General features: G+C 37.5%; 2 protein-coding genes across 5 annotated transcripts in view; both read right to left on the reverse strand.

The window, feature by feature from the left end:
* Positions 1–3,005: 3,005 nt before the first annotated feature.
* Positions 3,006–12,772, reverse strand: LOC113055180 (rho GTPase-activating protein 39-like). The gene is made up of 2 exons (XM_026221211.1): positions 12,608–12,772; positions 3,006–3,687 (listed from the first exon to the last, which is right to left on the reverse strand). The coding sequence occupies exons 1-2, from the start codon at positions 12,619–12,621 to the stop codon at positions 3,216–3,218; spliced, it is 486 nt and encodes a 161-aa protein (XP_026076996.1). The 5' UTR covers positions 12,622–12,772; the 3' UTR covers positions 3,006–3,215.
* Positions 12,773–15,015: 2,243 nt separating this feature from the next.
* Positions 15,016–20,569, reverse strand: part of LOC113055181 (extracellular sulfatase Sulf-2) — a 36,159-nt gene continuing 30,605 nt past the window's right edge. For all 4 annotated transcript variants that reach the window (XM_026221213.1, XM_026221212.1, XM_026221214.1 and 1 more), the window contains 15 exons: positions 20,106–20,281; positions 19,884–20,012; positions 19,628–19,693; positions 19,258–19,381; positions 18,949–19,147; positions 18,560–18,797; positions 18,324–18,420; positions 18,119–18,213; positions 17,968–18,027; positions 17,669–17,838; positions 17,405–17,547; positions 17,184–17,292; positions 17,045–17,078; positions 16,430–16,483; positions 15,016–16,069 (listed from right to left, as the gene is read on the reverse strand). In XM_026221213.1, coding sequence (XP_026076998.1) covers positions 16,039–16,069; positions 16,430–16,483; positions 17,045–17,078; positions 17,184–17,292; positions 17,405–17,547; positions 17,669–17,838; positions 17,968–18,027; positions 18,119–18,213; positions 18,324–18,420; positions 18,560–18,797; positions 18,949–19,147; positions 19,258–19,381; positions 19,628–19,693; positions 19,884–20,012; positions 20,106–20,281 — 1,725 coding nt within the window. In that variant the 3' untranslated portion in view covers positions 15,016–16,038. The remainder of the gene's footprint in view (positions 16,070–16,429; positions 16,484–17,044; positions 17,079–17,183; positions 17,293–17,404; positions 17,548–17,668; positions 17,839–17,967; positions 18,028–18,118; positions 18,214–18,323; positions 18,421–18,559; positions 18,798–18,948; positions 19,148–19,257; positions 19,382–19,627; positions 19,694–19,883; positions 20,013–20,105; positions 20,282–20,569) is intronic.

The following is a 20,569-nucleotide window of genomic DNA, read 5'->3' on the forward strand; positions in this document are numbered from 1 at the left end:
TCTCCTATTTCTCACGTATCTCTGGCCAGAAATAATTTATCCATGAGCCCTGAACGGTAATAATCAGATATGTTGGTTTAGCTTGTCAGTGTGAATTAAATCTAAGTATTTATTTGTATTTTTAACCGATTTAAAAGTGAAAGTAAAAGTCCGGGAATTGAACCTGTAGGGGCGCTATTTCTCTCAGACAATGGAAGTCTGAAGCACACATACTCAAACAGAGGGACAGAGTGAGATGAGATGTCTGACAGTTTTTTAATTTTCTGTTATCCATACAGTGTTGTAAAGTCGTGAAACTATCCATATTTACTCAGAATGACTTTTTTTCTGTACGAAAAAAGGTTTTGAAGTGTTTGGAATTTAAAAATGCAGGAAAATTAATAATTCCATTTTTACTGTCATTTAAAAAAATCACCACGACAAAACCGTTTAAGCTATCCAAAATCCATTGGCAATTTAAGTTGTTTAAAATGTTTTGGCATCATGTAGACAAAGTTTGGTGTGTATAGTGTTACTCTCCTCTGAGCAGTATGCATTAATTCACAGCTAAATGTAAAAAAAAATCCACATTCAAATCAAAATAGCTGACTTCCTGTTGATCGTAGCTGATGACTGTGAATTAGAAAGTTGTCCGTCTTGATAAGAAAAATTTTTGTACCGAGTTTGGTGTCTGTAGCTAAAACTAACCCCGCCACTTTTGACAAAAGGTGGCGCTATAGAGTGCCTCTTCCACGCCCTCTTATGAACTTTTGCCAGTGTCTAGTTATCATAAATACTGATATGTGTTCTGAGTTTGATGAAATTCTAAGCATGTTATATGCCTCAAAATCACCTGAGAAATATTCCAGTTTAACATGTTGCCACGGCAACAATATTTTTAGATATCAATATCCCCCCAGCAGATTTATATCGGCTGTGTTTTAACATTATTCTGATGAAGTTTGAAGCAAATCGAGTAAAAATAAGATGCTGAATTCAAATCATTTTGAAAATGACACACTTCCTGCTGCCAGTTGGTGGCGCTATAACTTTGACTCCTAATAGTCACATATATGCGATCGACATCATACAACAAATAATCTGATGCAGTTTTATTAAAATCAGGAAATGTATGTGGATGGTATTAGACACTTCCTGTTTCTCATTTCTCGCCATAATTTCAACACCTCGCCACGAGCAAACCGTTCGAGATATCAAAAATCCCCTGGCAATTTTTCATCCCCAATGTCTTGAGATCATGTTGACCGAATTTGGTGGCAATCGGCAAAAAAACCTATGACAAGTATTTCAAATTCCAGAGCATGCGCTTTTTACATAACTCTAAATAGCTGACTTCCTGTTGGGCGGAGCCGAATGACATGCAGTACGAAAGTTGTTCAGCACGATGAGATCTATATGTGTACTGAGTTTCATATTAATACGAGCAAGTATGTGTGAGCTATACATCAACATTTATGACTGTTTTCCAGGGGGCGCCATAGAGCCCCTGTGCCACGCCCGGGTCCCAGCCTCTGCAGGCTCCTAAAGGCCACAGATTCCAAAGTGTGCGCAAATTTTCAAGAGTTTTTGAGTATGTTAAGGACCCCAAAAGCCCCCACAACTTTGACGAAAAATATGAATACTAAACCCTAAATATCCAACTTCCTGTTGGGCGGAGCCTATGACATGCAGTACAAAAGTTGTTTGGTTTGATGAGATCTACATGTGTACCGAGTTTCGTGTGTCTACGTGCAAGTATGTATGATATATGGCCCTCAGTATTCCAGGGGGCGCTGTAGAGCCCCTGTGCCACGCCCGTGTATCAGTCTCTGCCCGGCCCTAATGGCCGCAGGTTCCAATGTGTGTGCCAATTTTCAAGACTTTTTAAGCATGTTAAGGGCCCCAAAAGCCCCCGAAACCTTGAAGAAAAATAATAATAATAACAAATAATCCTAAGGAAAACAATAGGGCTCTCGCCCTCCAGGCTTGAGCCCTAATAATCCTTAGAAGAACAATAGGGCTCTTCGCCCCTTCGGGCTTGAGCCCTAATAAAATAACAGAAGAGTTTCAAAGTGGCTTATTGGTAGTGTGCAAACCTCTTTCCTACCACATGACTCACATGGTAGTCAGCATTAAAAGGTATAATTGCTGCTTTTTGCAGTGCAAATTTTTTTTGTGATAAAAATAATAGTAGGTTTTTGTCAGTTATTTTACCTTCGGATTGAGTTCTGCTCAAATACAGATAAAGTAGCACTGTAAGATTACATTTTTTTAATAGATTATTAATAGATTTTATGCAAATAAGTGTTGTAGTACTTGTTTAAATCATGCTTTCAACTGAAAATATTCAGTATAGGGAACAAGGAACAAACAAATTCCTTGAGAACTACTCATGTCCATTTCCGTCATCATAGCCTTCACATTTTTTTAGATTTGTGTGATCCTTCTCTATCAAGCTAACTTAATATGTTTAGCATGTGAATTCTTGCTGAGTCGTTGGCAGGAATTGTACTCGTGATGGAGCAGTGGTGGACCGCTCTTGGAGCGAAGGAATACTATGAAGTTCCAACTTTTAAAATTTCCTCTCCTCGCTCCATAAAAAAAAAATCACACCACTCCACTCCACGCTCCGCTCGCTCACGTACTCTCCTTGCGAGTAACTGTCATGTCATGACAGATCTATTTCATTAAGGCAGTCATTGCTATAGTATTAACATTATTATGAGAACAGAAAAGATCACGATCTCTACGACTCACTTGGAACGTAGACAGACATCAATATAAAATTGTCCGATCACCCACCTCTAGTTTAACATGATTTTAGTGTAAATGCTTAAACTTGTGTTACAACTTTGCTGGCATGATAAAATATAACAATAAATAAATAAAATAAAATAATAAAATAAAAAGCCTAAACCCTACAACAACTGCAAAAATGATTTAAACAACTTTATAGATCAAACAAAATATACAAGTCTTAACATAAGAATTAACATAAGTAATTTAACAATTTGTTTTTTTTTTTTTTACAAAAAAGGGATTTTTATTTTTATTAAGGTTTTTTTTTTATGCTGCCAGTTAACTGTAACTTTTACTAAACCCAGAAGGTTCCTTAGTGTCATGGAACATCAAAATTATATTACAGCTGTTGAAGAAAATTGGTCTCTAGTTAAGGCCAGTTATTTCTGAGGAACCATAACTAGTTTTAAGATAACATGCAGAGGAAGCCCAGAGGCCTACCTGAGAGTGTCTTTGCTGCTGTCTATGCTGTGGATGTCTAGTTTCTGTCGGTTGTCCATTTCTTGTTGTTTAGGCTCTTTGCCCCCACATTCTGGCTCTTTAGTGTAGGGCTCCATTGGTGGTAGAGGGGTGCGTCTATCTTGACTCCCTGCGGACTGATTCCCATGTTGCCGTTCCCTAGTACCCCCATCAGCCTTGTGCTCAGATGCAGTGCTGCGTTTCATGGCCTGGAGCTGAGACAGAGGGACAATATCTGCACCCTGAGGTCTGTGCCACACGGTCATGCGGCCAGCAGAGTTGTAGTAGTAAAACCTGCCACTCTGGGGGTCAAAAAGCTCCCACCACTGGTTTCCATCAGCCTGGCGGATGGGCACGTCGATGGGCGGGTCCCAGCCACACTCTCCCGTCGCCAGATTAACGTACATGCGCTCTTGCGAACGGGGCTCAAGGATTTCCACCCAGTCAGCACTGAGGAGAGAGAGAGCATTATCACCATTTAAATCACATTTAATTTTAGTACTTTTTGTCATAATATTGACCCTGATTGTTCTCCAAACAAAATATGATATATTGGAATCATAGTAAATCAAATCAACTCAACAAAATGGCACAGCTGCACTGTTATAAATTACAGGCCAGGCTTCATGATCAATCTCTTAATTGTTATCTGATGGATGTGTTATCAAGGGAATTAGGCCAAAGCCCCAGAGAGTTTCGCCATGTGTGAGATTGCATGCTCAGAAATGCTAGCTCAGCACACCCATAATCCTATCTGCAGACACAGCCAAGGGTAAAAAATAACTTTTACTTCACACATCTCGGTCATTTTCAATCTGGAAACTGCTTTTAGAAAGAGTGCTATCAAAGCTGGTGTTTGGCAGAGATGAGGACTGTTTGAAAGTCTTTTTACCACAAAAAAAAAAATAGATGTGCATTGTCTCAGTTTATAACATCAGCATAATAAAAGATGTGATTGCAAAACAAGCAGGAAAAAAAGCATTACATGCAATTTTTTATGTCATAACATGTACATTTATATATTACAATTAATATTTTTGGTCACAAATGTGATTGTTTTAGACTGTCTAGAGACATGTCGACATTTGCCCAGCTTCCACGCCACAAGCGTGCTCCTTCTCTCTTGCCACGTGCCCTCTATACCACTGGTCGGATAGTGAACAGTGTGCTTGTGTTGTCACGTCCATATGTCCATTTGTTCCCTGGGATTCAACCCAAGCTGTGGCTCACGATCAGAAATAGTCAGCGCACCTGTTCAAAGGTGCTTGAAATGTAACACAATAGCAATCCAACTCTGGTTTTTACATGTGAAAAAAACAGCAAGTGCCAAATTTGTTAATATATCATACCATTGCAGCAAAACAAATGTAAATATACAGAGGTCATGAGAGACTGATATAGCGGGTGCCAGCCAGGTAAACTGGGAAATGCAAACCAAAGCAACAGACCTGACTGAGTCTCAACAGAGACAAGCTGAGAAACCATCTGTCTCAAATATAATAATCATTTCATTATACCGTCATTAACACCATTAAATATTTGAGCCTTGTGCAGGTGTACGCTGAGCTCAGAAAAAGTGCATGTCAGACCAGCGTGCGAATGAAACATTTAATGGCAAGGCTTTAAAAGCAGATGCAAATAATGTACTTTTGTGACTGCGACTAAGTGCAGTAACCTGTGAGAGTAACTCTACCAGTGAGTTAACACTGATGTGAATGCATGTGGCGTTGTACAGTATACTGAGATAGAGGCGCCAGAACTGCAACTGATGCACTGTAGCACGATACTACCATATTTCTTCAAAAGCAGATTGTGGAGACATTTTTATCGTCCACTATCAAAAATAGTCATGTCGCACACTCCTACTACCAGATCAAGAGCTTTATGGGTGGGAGCCGTGTAATTGAAGGGCAGTTAAACTGGAGGCCTTTGTGTGCTGAACTCCACCCACATATTTCTCACTCTAGAGAGGCTTTAGGTTTCTGCAAATAATCCTCATAAGTAAATTCCTCCTCATCAAACTAAAATGTTGGGCATTATATTATCAGGAAAACAGATTTGCGTTCATGTATTTGCGTACAAAACAAAAAAAGGAAAGAATGTGAAAAGTTGCATGAGAAAGCATTAGGGTTGACTAAGACCTCTGTAAAAATCAAGCAGACAGGCATGTGGTCGAGTGGATTCATTGGGGTATTTATTGGGTAACTACGCAAGCACATTTGTAAGAGCTGAGTTATTTTTTTTTTGACATGCATAGAAAAAAACTCCATCCTTTAATAAAAATTATCTCACAACATATAATCAAAACTCTAGAATTAATAATAGAATAATTAATGATTATGTTACAATATGAAAAATCATTTTGTATCACAAATAAGCAGGTATTCCGTTACCTTCCTGTCAGTAATAAATGTATCAAATAAAAGAAATCTTAAATCTTAAACTCTTAACCCCACCAAAAATAGACATCAAGAGAGTGTGGTGCTTAAGCCTAGTTCTGTATGGCCAAATATTTTTCAGAAAGTGACTAATAATATGTCAAATAATTTCCTAAAACATAAAACAAATTATTTGTAAAATTTCTGAAGGCTAAAAACCTGCATAATTGCTTAAAAAAAGCTGTAAACTGGCTGGTCTCCAAACACTGAAAAACAACATTATGGACTAAAACCATTGTTCTAAAACAAGGCCAAATGCCAGTTTTATTCAGTGCTTTTTCTAGGAGCTCAATTTTGAAATTCCACGTTAGGTAATTCTAATGTAGACTAACCAAGACCACTCTTAAAGTATGAAAATAATGCAACAAATGTAACAATTCCTTGTGCCAAAGTCTTTTAGCTGCCATTTACTCAAAGTTGAATGCCAGGCCAAACAATAACATGCTATTTTGAGTTTAACACTTGACAAGCATTGGCCACGCCAAGCCAAAGTGTTTAAAAAACAACCTGTCTTTAACTTAACCTTTTTAGAACTCTAGCTAGCTGTAAGTGCTAAACATAGACACTTTATCTTCAAATAAACTGTTCCTGTGAAGGATTATTTACAAAAAAAAAAGAACATTGTTGGAATAACAGGTGAAAGGGGGTTGAGGTGACGTAATGCCATTCAGTATGGTGGAATGGCATGCAAATTGTTTGACAGGTGGAGTTACGTAACTACATGAGTCAAGGTGTGGTTTAAAAAAAAAATTGTTTGATGTACTAAATCTTCCAAGTTGTTTTAACTTTAAATTAATGTTCACCTCTTAAATTATTTCAAACATATGGCCTACGACTAATTTAACTTATTATATTTCGCATATTTGTTGCATCTGAATACAGAAAACATGCTGTTACTCTCAAACACACACACATAAGCAAACAATAGCCGTAGTTCTACAAACAAAACACATATGGAAAGACACTGCCCTGCCCTTGAAATAGTGGAGAGCGTGCACACGTTCATTCAAACAAAAAAACAAACTGCTGCACCTGTCAGAGCAATTCTGTGGTTCTGTGAGGTAACAGGACTTATTCAAGTGATACTAGGAAAAGGTGGACGCACGAACTGTACTCATTCATATTTGACTGACAAAAGGTGGATGAAAATGGATGGATACTATTCTTCTATTCCTTCCGTTACATGCAAATGCTTAATTTATCGCGTGCTACTGAAGACAGAGTTTAGTTCCTGGGCTGTGTGGTTGATATACAGCAGTGAAAGAAGGCACAGGCTGTTTTGGCTCATCTTAAAGAGCAGACTTAGGACTGCATCAGCAGAGGTCATGGTACAGCTGCTCCCGTCGGTTTCACTTTTATTCTGCCTGGCTGTAGAGACCTATACTGGTTTCATTTATCACGGGGGGTAACTTGTCAGGACTGATATAGCTGGCATTTTGTTGACAGATTGGTTACAGAAATGGTTCTGATAAATGGCTAAAAGCCAGAAAAAGAAGAGAATAATAATGTTAAATAGACATGGTTAGATCATACAGAACAGGATAGGCTACATCAGCCACTACATCAGGTATGGTCAGAGTCTTCTACACAAAAACAAATATGAGACAGAAAAACACAAATCACTTGTTTGCGTTTGTTTATATTAAAAGTGATTTAAAACTGCTGGCACTGGGCATTTCAATAGGATAAAACATCAAAACCAGAACTTCAGCATTATATTAAGGTGGTCTTTTATGTGCTGTCAATTTAAGCTAGTGTTAAAAACGACAACAAAAACAATCATATGACAGCTGTCTGTAAAGCTGCTTATGGAAATTTTAAAATAAAAAATGGCATGTATTTAAATGATTTATCTGACATATTTAAGGTTTTATTTAATTCAAGATTATAATATTTGGATTTCATGAAATGGTCTGTTGTAGGAGTGGATTTTAATGGTCAAGTACACACTGCAGCTAAACACAGATGTCACTACGGTTGATTATTTACAGAAGTGATAATTGCTTTACAAATTAAGATTAAAAAATATATATATTTAAAATGTCAAAATCTTAACATTTTAACATCCACAGAGCGTGTAATGATCAGAACCAAACAACTAGTTTGTAATGTAGTGATACACTCTCTTTTGAATACTGACAGCTTGCCAAGAGATGCGGTGTTACAGATATAGATCACAGATAAAAGGTATGACTCATCTACATTTCTAGTTTATGATCACGAGATACCAAAATACTTCTTTTGTTATGCAAAAAAAATATTATTTTCTTACTTGTTTTCCTGTACAAATATCTAAACATGGTCGCATGAGAAAAAAAAATCACATATTTTCTAAATGCTTATTTATGTATGAATATATGTATTTATGTATCTAAATATATTTTTATTGAAGAAAAAAATTGACAAAATAATAATAAAGTACAGAAAAATAAAGAAATAATTTATGCATGCAATGTAAATGTGGAAATCATGTAGCTAATGTCTCTTGCCCTTCCTTTCTTGCCTTGCTTTTCCTTTCCAGAACTCAAGTGTTGCGTTTCAGCGAAGGAGGGCATCAAACCATCTAGCCAAATTGTACTAAGTCAGTATAATATACATGACAATACGTGACAATTCCCCCCATTACTAATGGATAATGGGCACATGACAATGGAGAGCATTGTTAGCTCAACCATCAGCCTCTATTCATTTGGAACAACCCCCTTTACAATTAATGCTCTCAAGGCACTAATGGCCAATCAGAATATGAGTTGTGCCTTAGCTGGGTGGTGTGGCTTTGGGTAAGGATAAGGGATTTGAGATGCTACAACCCCTTTTCCGGGAATTCTCTGAACATAAAGCAAGAAAAGTTGACATCATTGGGATGATGCACTGCCTGTAGGTGCTAAATGGCTTTTTTTGTCCGCACTGCTGCTGAACTACTCCCTGTCTCAGTGGACACTGCTGCCGGAAAAACTTCTACTCCAGGCAGGATGTCTGTAACTCCCAAACAACAACTGTGTTAGCAAAACAATAAATCCTCTTTCTAGAGGGGACACATCTGACAAGCCCACTGATTGCAGGCATGCACACATGACGCCAAAGGTCTTATTCAGGACAAACGAGCACACTGACAGCAACAGTGAGACGTGAATGGACATGTGTGAGGGGGTAAGACACACTGAAGTTAGCAGCATAGATGCACGCTCAAATAGATACACGCTTGTCTACTACCAGCTGTCAACGTCAGTATTAATACTACTATCGAATGAACATCTCATTCTTAAATACAGAGACAACTGTAAAGATTCAGTAAGATAAAAAGAGATTAACTGTTCCCTGAGCTGACCATTCCTGCTGTACACAATGACTTTATCATAAAAGGTCCGGTAAGTGTCCTACAGAGTAGTTGAACTCTACCATCTACTCTTAGTGATTAAAAGTATCAAATTCAAGGCATCAAATTTCCTCTGTGTCGACGGCCATGCAGGGGGACTGGGTGGGAGGAGGGTCAGAGGTCACCTAACCACCTCAAAGGACAATGTTGTCAAAGCAAGCTCCTAGGAGATGGGAATGGCAGCCCTGAATGCCCAACTGATTGAGTTGTTAGTATGGAGGTCCAAGTAAGGACAAGACAAATAATAATGCTTTCTGCATACAAGCCTGAATTTTGCATTTAAGCAAACTAATGGTGCAAATTCAGATGTTGAGGTGGGGTCATCATTAGATGTATTTTAAGTGCCCCATCCTGAACAAAAACAGGAGATGAGAAATAAGAAAGTTTATTATTACCAATAAAACTATTCTAACAACACTAATATAATAATAATAATAAAAAAAAAGTTTCAAAAGGCTGATCAAATAATAAAGGCATTAAATAATCTCCAACTGTTATTTGCTGGCCCATATACGTTGGCATGTAAAGCAGACAACATACGAACGAGCCGGTGTTGAATGAAATAATGAAAAAGTCTATCCATTCTTGTCCTCCCACATCAAAATCCATCAACTTATTTGTTTAGAACAGTTTTCACTTTTAAACGATCTGCGCATATTTCTCTCCTGATTCAGGCAAGATGGTTTTTACTGGAGAAAGCAATATTATAGATGTTTTGAAGTCACAATAATGTCACAACAATTGATTTGTTTATTACACACACACAGCTTTTCGATTCACACAAAGATAACTGATGGACTGTAGTCATGTGGATTACTTGAAGATTATTGAGATGCTTTTTATCAGCTGTCTGAACTCTGATCCAGAAGACAACTTTTCACTGCAGCGGATCCATTGGTGAACAAGTGATGTGATTCTAAATTTCTCCAAATTTGTTCTGATAAAGATACAAAAAAAGTAGTAACAGATCTTTTTCTTTGTATTATGACATGAGTAAAACAGATTATCAAAATAATGGGTAGATGAAAAAGAGGAGGGTGGGGATGTGGTTATATGCATTGGTTGTTAAGTTGAGGCCGATCTGAATGTGAATTTGTGAGAATGTCAGAAAGTGACAGGGTTTAAGTGGCCTAATGATTGGAGAAATCTTGCATATTTCCATTAAATATAAGGTGACTAGTCTTAAAAACATTTTTGGGCACATCCTTTCAAAATTGCACCTTCAATATTGATGCAATATCAATGTCTTTGCCAGAGCAATAAAACCGAACTGTGACATAGACTGCAGCTGAAATTCACTGTGTTATTTTAAAAACTACAAAACTATTTGCAATGCACTGATTCACAGTATATCAACAGTACAAAAAAAACAGAATCCTTATCTGACAAAAAAAAAAAAAAAAAATGGAATAAAAAAAGCAAATCATTGGCCCGTGCAGCACACCCTGCAGGCAGAGCACTGGAGACAGGCCATTGGGTACTTGTTAAAACACTGGGGCTAAACTGCTGTCACAATGCTACGTCCTTCCTTTGTCTGCACACTATTGTGTACCAGACATGCAAACGGGGGAAAAAAATCCTATTGTGAGATCCCATTCTGGATCAAAGATAAACCTCAGCTTGTCAAAACATACATTTACACTCACTAGCTGGAACTGAAAAACTGGAACAGACCACAAAAGTGCCAATTTACTCCTATCGACAGTCTGTAATCATATTAGAGTTCATAGATGAATATCAGAGTAGTGCAAAAATACAACACCATCTGAAGCATTTTACACAAGCTTCAAACTTCAGCCGTATAGAGACATGGTAATGTCAAAAGCATCAAGTGTCCAATGCCATGCCCCTGTTCAGCTTCTGAACAGGAACTTGGAAAGAGAAACAGAGAGCTATCAATACTATGGCTGATCAAAGCTTGGTAGTGTCCAACAGCTGAGTATTTCAGCCACCTCTTTTCATCTATTTACACTTCAGCCTCTGTGTCATAATCAAGCTCATGGAGAAGAAATAGGTTAGTCTACATTTTAATTTAATGAATTTAATTAATTTGAACATCTGTAACCCCGCACTAAGCAGATGCTCTGTGTTTTTCTGACATTGCAGCACCAGCAAACAGAACATGTGTCACCAGCTTACATTATGTGACTTCAGTGCTTCTAACCACAGTCAAGGTTTTGTGGGATATCAAAGAGGGTTCATGTGGTTTCCTGTAACCATCAGCCGAAATTAAGCACTTCTGAATACAACACTTGTGAATTAGACAAGATTCTCTATACAACTATCTCATACACCACTGATTTTTGAGTACTGGGACAAAATTATAAAAACATATAATTTAAAAAGAAATTATTTTGATTAACATGTTTGAACTTCCATTTTTTTTCACAAAACATGCAGGTCAACACCATAAGATTGGAACGAATTAACCATTATGCCACTCACACACACATATTTTTCATACTATTTGTCTATCAAAGGGAGTAGCCATCTGGTGTCATGTGCCACTGATTACTCTGACAATGATGGACATTATCAAAAAATTACCTTAATAGAAAAAAAAGAAAAAATTATATATATATATATATATATATATATATATATATATATATATATATATATATATATATATATTTATTTATTTATTTATTTATTTTTTTTTACCAAAATTGTAAACACCATGGTTGTAGCAGAAAAATAAACGCAATAAACTTAAACAATTTAATAAAACACATGATAGATGTCACCAGAGAGAGACTGTATGATGACTGTATGACTTTCTTAAAAAAGGAACATTTTCTAATAATCCATTTATTTTCTCCATGTTTCTTATTATGGTCTTTAAATATCATTGCTCACCAGAGCCTGTGTGATGTTATTGAACTCAAAGCAAGTGAAATATGAAAAGCCTTTAATACTTCCTAAATTATTTAAATACTTGACATGTTGACCAAAAGTAAGCACATAGTTGTAATACCTTATAAGGCTAAAAATATGGTCTGATTAAATCAAAAACGGAAAGGTTTCTATTTTAAAACTAATGACAGGTCAAGTAGTGAAACCTGTTTTGTTGAATGTCAGTGAACAGCGCTGTAGTTTATCCTTTTTCTAGTATCAGATGAGATCAGTGTGAGATTACAGTAAGAGAATACTCGTCCAAACAGTCAATGATCGGCGGGTTTCAGTGAGCGAGCTATATGTTTACAGTGAAGTCAGTTCAATTCAAATCAAATACATATGGTCGAAACAGTTGGCCTCCAGCAGTGATGCTTGCTGATTAATAACACACAGCAAAGAGACCCAAATAACACACAAGACCCTCGTGAGTCTTGGGGAAATCATCAATTCATTCACACAATCTCCATATTTTCAGTCATACTGACTTATTAGCGATTTATATAGCAAATTAAGTATTTGAAGTTTTCTGTTAAGTAATAATTCATTTACAGAGTCCAAACTAACTAGTTGAGCGGCTAACGTCGAAGAGACACTGCGCTAACCCCTCGTGTCAAAACTTGCTGCATTATCAACAAAAAAAAAAAAGATTGAAGTTTACCTTGTCCCGGCCATTCTCCTCACATTGTACGGTTAAACCAAAAAGTATAAAATGACAGGGTAAAGGCAGTAAAACTGTATCCCCTAGTTATGTCGGACGTGATGCGTTTAGAGTTCAGAATGCTCGGCTTTCCGATCGCGCTCGTGCTGCTGCCGAAAGTGTCTCGACGTGGGCAACTCTCTCTCTCTCTCTCTCTCTCTCTCTCTCTCTCTCTCTCTCTCTCTCTCTCTCTCTCTCTCTCTATTCTCTCTTCTCTCTCTTCTCTCTCTCTCTCCACCCCCTACACACACAGACAAGCCAGTCCGGTATGCTGCACATTGAGCAAATATAAACACCCCAAAAGTTTAGTTAAACATGTTTTGTTGGTGAACTGTACTAAATTTGCCATGTTTTGTTGGTGAATTGTACTACAAGACTGGTGCAAGTTCAGGTGGAGTTGGATTCATATGTTTGATTGCCTGAAGGGATTTATATCGAGTTTTTCCAATAAGCGCCATCCGCTGGCGAACTAGGCAACATATTGTGAACGAGGACAGGTCCTTCTCAAAAAATTAGCATATTGTGATAAAAGTTCTTTATTTTCCATAATGTAATGATAAAAATTAAACTTTCATATATTTTAGATTCATTGCACACCAACTGAAATATTTCAGGTCTTTTATTGTTTTAATACTGATGATTTTGGCATACAGCTCATGAAAACCCAAATTCCTATCTCAAAAAATTAGCATATCATGAAAAGGTTCTCTAAACGAGCTATTAACCTAATCATCTGAATAAACTAATTAACTCTAAACACCTGCAAAAGATTTTTGAGGCTTTTAAAAACTCCCAGCCTGGTTCATTACGCAAAACTGCAATTATGGGTAAGACTGCCGACCTGACTGCTGTCCAGAAGGCCATCATTGACACCCTCAAGCGAGAGGGTAAGACACAGAAAGAAATTTCTGAACGAATAGGCTGTTCCCAGAGTGCTGTATCAAGGCACCTCAGTGGGGAAGTCTGTGGGAAGGAAAAAGTGTGGCAAAATACGCAGCACAACGAGAAGAGGTGACCGGACCCTGAGGAAGATTGTGGAGAAGGACCGATTCCAGACCTTGGGGGACCTTCGGAAGCAGTGGACTGAGTCTGGAGTAGAAACATCCAGAGCCACCGTGCACAGGCGTGTGCAGGAAATGGGCTACAGAGAAGCAGTACTGGACTGTTGCTCAGTGGTCCAAAGTACTTTTTTCGGATGAAAGCAAATTTTGCATGTCATTCAGAAATCAAGGTGCCAGAGTCTAGAGGAAGACTGGGGAGAAGGAAATGCTAAAATGCCTGAAGTCCAGTGTCAAGTACCCACAATCAGTGATGGTCTGGGGTGCCATGTCAGCTGCTGGTGTTGGTCCACTGTGTTTTATCAAGGGCAGGGTCAATGCAGCTAGCTATCAGGAGATTTTGGAGCACTTCATGCTTCCATCTGCTGAAAAGCTTTATGGAGATGAAGATTTCGTTTTTTCAGCATGACCTGGCACCTGCTCACAGTGACAAAACCACTGGTAAATGGTTTACTGACCATGGTATTACTGTGCTCAATTGGCCTGCCAACTCTCCTGACCTGAACCCCATAGAGAATCTGTGGGATATTGTGAAGAGAAAGCTGAGAGACACAAGACCCAACACTCTGGATGGGCTTAAGGCCGCTATCGAAGCATCCTGGGCCTCCATAACACCTCAGCAGTGCCGCATTGAAGCAGTCATTTCTACAAAAGGATTCCGGACCAAGAATTGAGTGCATAACTGAACATAATTATTTGAAGGTTGACTTTTTTGTATTAAAAACACTTTTCCTTTATTGGTCGAATGAAATATGCTAATTTTTTTAGATAGGAATTTTGGGTTTTCATGAGCTGTATGCCAAAATCATCAGTATTAAAACAATAAAAGACCTGAAATATTTCAGTTGGTGTGCAATGAATCTAAAATATACGAAAGTTAAATTTTTATCATTACATTATGGAAAATAATGAACTTTTATCACAATATGCTAATTTTTTGAGAAGGATGTATACTGCTGAAAATACACAATATTATGTGTGATGGTTTAGGTTTAAGTTGCCTGTTTTAAGATAAACCAACTAAGACCAGTTGGTTTTGGTTTTGTTTGGTAGCGCAGGCTAACCACCTATAATCTACTTAAATAGAGACCTGCACCCACAGAAATCTCATAAGTAAAAAAATAAGTCAGAAAATGTACAATACTGCTGAAAATAGATGGATTGAACAGCCAGGCCAACCCGGCAGAGAGACCAGTACAAAGCAGTTTTAGACCGGATTTAGTTATTTTTTCTCAATTTCTGTTTATGTTGTTGTTTTTGTGTTTTTTCCAAAGAGAAGAAAAAATCTATGGGGACTAAAAAAAGTACACATGGGGTTTTAACACTTTATTCACCAACTACTACACCTTCATCGTTTTCCAAATTTCAAGGCAAAGGAAAACAGGAAAAAGGAAGGAATTGGTTTCTGATGACAACTACGTATATATTTGAAATTGCATTACTATAATAACACAACATTACTCAAACACTGTTTAGTTGGTTATCAATTAGTGCATTCAGATAAACATAAACATTTGTTAAACTGAGGGTGCTCTCCTTTCATGAAAAGAAACTCTCGTATGCTCAGTCTGGTAAACATATTCTAATATTTACATTAATTGCACATACATTCAAATACATATTGTACTATGCAGCATTCAGTTCCAAGTGGTAACTTACAGAAGCACCATGTTTCAAAAAGTAACATTTCCATAAAGAGAATCACATTGGTTGCAGGTGACATTAACATCATTATAGCACAGCATGTGTAAAGTAAAGTAAATGACGTTTCCTTGGGATTTTCACATTGAGAGTAATATTACAATATCCACAGCAGCAGAGAAGTCAGAGCACACCAGCCCTGTGTTTAACACATTATCAGAGTCCCACAGTCTTACAGGAATGATAAAGAAGTAGTATGTTTCTTGAAAAACTGATTACAAGTTCATATCTTGATGATGAGCCATGTGAGTTTCCTCAGGTTTTCTTGTCTTTTAAGAGCAGTGAAGGTGATCGATCTTAGCCACAAAATATTATGTGCTTGATTGGACATAGATTTGTTCATTAAGAAAAAAATCCACACCAGAAGTCCATTATGATAAAAAAAAAAAAAAAAAAAGTTTTGATGATGGAAGCTTTTCATTAAAAAGTTCACAAAAAATGTAGATCAACAAATGTGAATTGAAAAGGTAATGAACTGCACTGAGAGAGAAAATGAGAAGACCACACTGATACGACTCCACACTTCATTATAGCTGGACATTTGCAGAGTTTACTTTGCTTTCCTCGGGTCAGGAGTTCATCGGTTCACATTCCTCACCTCTGCACATCCTTCACAGTGGATAGTAGAGAGATCTAACCTACCCATCCTTCCCAAATTTGGCCCCTGAGTAAACAGAAAATAACAAATCTTAGTTCTGATGTCAGAACATCAGGTTTGAGCAGAATATGAACATCATAAAGCAAAAGAATGTTAAGTATAATGAGGACAATGTGTAATTATGGCAGTGGGATGCTCTGTACCACTCTGTACTCTAACACACTTTTTTATCGGTAATGAAGGATTCGTTATCATGTATGCATCTAAAAGGAATGTCAGGAGAAATTGAAAAGCTGCTCATGCAGTGCGGGACAGCATGAACATACACTGTATAACAGAGGGAAGACTGCTACTGAGGATTAATTCTGATAACTGGCTGGCTCAATTATAGAAAGCAGATGGTGTGTACAAAAAAAAAAAACTTACATTGATTTGGAGGATGGTTTCTTCACTTTTGGCCTCTTTCGACGATGAAGAGGCCTGAAGCATGAGGACCGCACACACAGCACCCCATGCCAGCAAAAACACAAACACATATAACAAAGATTAAAAAAATGGAAAATATAAATGAACTAGAAACTAATGAAATATTATTGCAATTTAAAAATAACTTTTCTGTTTTAATATATTAAAAAAACTAATTTATATCTGATGGCAAATATGAATTTTCAGCAGCAATTACTCCAGTCTGCTGTGTCATATGATCCTTCAGAAATCATTCTAACATGGTGATTTGTTGTTCAAAGGACATTTCTTATTTTTATCAATGCTAAAAAACTGTTGAGCTGCTCAATATTTATTTTTAGAGATCATGATATTTTGCTGAATAGAAAGTGCTTTATTTTATTTATGAAACAGAAATCTTTTGTAGTATTATAATTGATTTTACTGTCACTTTTGATCAATTTAATTCTCACTTGCTGAATACATGAATACTTTTTTTTTTAAATCTTACATCTTATCCCTTCAGAACGGTTGAATACATAAACACATATTAATAAAAAATGTAATTAGCCATTAAAAACAGGACTGAAGCCATACCTGTAATCGTACAAAGAGTTTCTTTCTTTACCACCTATAAGACATAATGATGTGTCATTGGGTAACAGATGTATGTTTATAGATAATAAGTTGTAATGCAACATCAATGGCAAAACATTCATCATGTGGCATGACTCACCTGTCTCCTGATTGCATTCTTTGTGACCTTTGCAGCTGCGCAGTTTCATGAGCTGCTGGTGCATGTGATTCACTGCATCACGATCAACTGTGCTCACGGCATTTATCAGCTGCACACAGAAAATAACAACAGTGGAAAGGATGGGGGATAATCCCCATGATTACTTTTCGATTAAAAAAAAAGTGTAAATTTTTTTTTATAAATGCTTTTGAAAGACCTACCTGATAAGGGTCTGTGTTCAGGTCAAAATACTCTAGGAAGCCAGTGGCAAACTCACAAAACAGGAAGTTGTGTGTCTCATTGATAGTCCTCAGACACCAGTAAGTGTTATTGTTGGCACTGGTGCAAGCACAAAATGGCCCCACTGACAACAAAAAAAGATAATATAAGTGAAGTTACATCATTATTTAATTAAGCAAACATATTTAATACGTTTTTGTGTGAAACATAAAAAAACTACTGTGAAACGCTATGCTATGCAGTACTTGTCCAGAAGGGGGCGGTCTGCCAGTGCTGGTTATCATGGGTGAAGCAGGTGAGGTCAGGCATGCTGCAAGTGTCATTATTACGGAGGCGCTTCAGGAGCTTCCTCAGCTTCTTCCTGCGTTTCTGCTCTTTCATCGGCCACTGTTTCTTATCTTTGGAGGTCATTTTACTAGATTAAAACAGCGGATATCTTCAGTATAAACTGTAATCAACTGTCAACTATGTTAGATTGTAACATTAGTGATAAGGCGTTAAGGTGTCTTCCTACAGTTTATGACCAATGATGAATGAAACCTACTTGACAGAATGCATCCGGCCTGATTTGAGTTTGAACAGTGCCCTATTGTTGTACTGATACCTTTAAGAAAACGTTACATGATTATTTCAATTGTGTGAAACGAAAGCATGGAAAATGAAAATACTTCTATGAAGTAAGAGTGGAGGCTTACATGTTTTGGTTGCATTCACACTGTTTTGGTCGAACCTGCTTTAGATGTATTTTGACCTCTCTGAGGTTCTTTATTTTGGTCTGCAGTGTCTCAATCTATTTGAAGAGCAAAAAGTGGTTTAAAGTAAAATCTAAGAAATAACCTACCTTTCACATGGCTGAATGTTTTTATTCATATCATCTAAGAAACAACTTTATATTCTTACCTCATGCTCAATGTGTAGTTTGTGATCTTTCCATGCTTGTAGAGATTTATATAATCCACCATCACACCTGACTGTGTCGTTCATCAGTATTGAGCATCTGTGCCAAAAAAAAAAAGATTGTTATTTTTTCAGTTGTCTATCTCATTCATAGACACCACTTTTCAAAAAAGTAAGTTATTAGAGTTCCACTGATACTAGGTGTTATCATTCTCAGTAACAGACTGTCTGAGTTGTACCTGTAGGTTACTTTAAGAGCAGCAGGTGGTGTGACGGGGTTGTTGTCAGTGGGTCCCATTCCGCTATATTCTACATTTTCTCCATACACTGCCTGCTTTCTTCCTAGCATGAGGCTAGAGTTGAGGTTGAGGGGCTGGTAGCCTTTCTCCAGGTCCAGAGTGTACACATTTGAGTCCAAGGGATAAGGGACAGAGCGAGCCCAACGATTACGTGGCAAACTCTTCTTGGTCTTCAACTCTGGAATTAACATTTAAATATTGCTAACAAAAAAAAATATTTTACCAATATTGTCATTATTTTACCAGTAATCAATATTATTTTTGCATATGAAAATAATCAACCACTAGGGGGAGACATTTGCACAGTGTGAAACAATAAAATATCTCACTCTTTTTAGTGAGTGCCTTCCTCCTCTTGACAGGTACAGTGGGCTGACAATCACAGTGATATAATGCGGAACGAGCTCCGTTGATCTGTCCCCTGTTGGCAGCCATCAGGCCCAAAGCACGAGGTGCATAGAGGCCCGCCATCCCTTTACACTTATACAGCCTCGGCATGCCAGTGTGATCCTCAATACACTGCCACTTCTGCACAGAGGAGGAGTGGTTAGTTAGAAAGCACTAGACAGGTGAACAGCAGGGAAATCACTGGAAATAATCAAGTGAATTTGCAGTGAAAATTGAAAGTGAATATTTACCTGCCCTGGTTGCTCACAGGGCGTCTGGTACTCAGCTCTTTGACACAGGTCAATGACCCGCTGATACTTTGGCAGCGAATTCTGTTCCACCTCTTTGCCATCTGCTAGCTTATGTAGAGGCTTCCTGTAGATCAGAAAGAGATCACATCAGGTTGCCACCCAAACACAGCAAAGAATTAGATACAGCCCTTGTTCAAAACATGCAGATGTGTCCGATGTCAGTGTGCCATCTGGTCCTTCTCTAATGGAGTCGTGTCTAATCAATTTCTGGGGTTAAAAATCTTTTTTGGAGCGATGCAGTGTAAGAGTTTGTGATACGGCATTCAATTAAAAATGCATGGGTTCATCTGGCCTGATCAAATGTACTCACCCCCTCTCTACTAGGAACGAATCCCGCCACACTTTTGCCTTCTTGTAGGAATGAAACCTGGTAAAACTGAAAGAACGTGAAGACGAGTTCAATTCAGTTATAAGCTGCTCTACAGAAGACAACATTGCTGTTATTCAGCTAAAGTCAGTTCAGTGTTGACTCAGCTCATTTCAATAAGTGTCGATGTTCCATGCATCAAATATAAAACAAATTCAGAAGACAATAGTATCATTATCCAGCACAATTCAATAAGTACCTGTTGACCGGTCTTTCTTTTTCTAACAGCTTGAGGATGGACTTGCCATCCATGTCCAAGGGAATATCCACTCCGGCCATGTCCAGTAAGGTAGGTGCAAGGTCAATGTTCAGGACTATGTGAGTATTACTGCAGGAGATCCCAAAGAACACAAATAATCAGCAATGTGTTATTTTTTTAGCATTTCTCAGTAAAGGTGTGAGCTTAACATATTCGACTCACATGGCACCCGCATCCACATTAGGCCCTCTCAGGTAGAAGGGGATTCGAATGTCAAATTCATAAGGCATCGATTTGCCCTTGACCAACCCAAACTGACCAATGTGATAGCCATGATCAGACATATAAATAATGTAGGTGTTATCCAGCTCCCCGGTTTCCACCAACATATTGTAAATCTGTGGGGAAAAAATGTTGATCAGATTTTTTTTTAAAGAAGAATAATTGAGTTCTGAGTATGCATTTATTTGATTTAAAAAAAATATTGTAAAAACTCAAATAACTATTTTCTAAATTAATATATTCTAAAACATTATTCCTGTGATATTTTAATGACTCCCTCAAAAAGACTAGCTATCAATTCTATTTCCTGAATAAATCAGTGTTTTTGAACAAATTATTCAAATGACTCCCTCATTCAGTCATTTGCAGTCAGCTACTAGTGTAATGATGTAAACTGTAGAATT

This window comes from Carassius auratus, chromosome 36 (genome assembly GCF_003368295.1).
Source record: "Carassius auratus strain Wakin chromosome 36, ASM336829v1, whole genome shotgun sequence".
Classification (NCBI taxonomy): domain Eukaryota; kingdom Metazoa; phylum Chordata; class Actinopteri; order Cypriniformes; family Cyprinidae; genus Carassius; species Carassius auratus.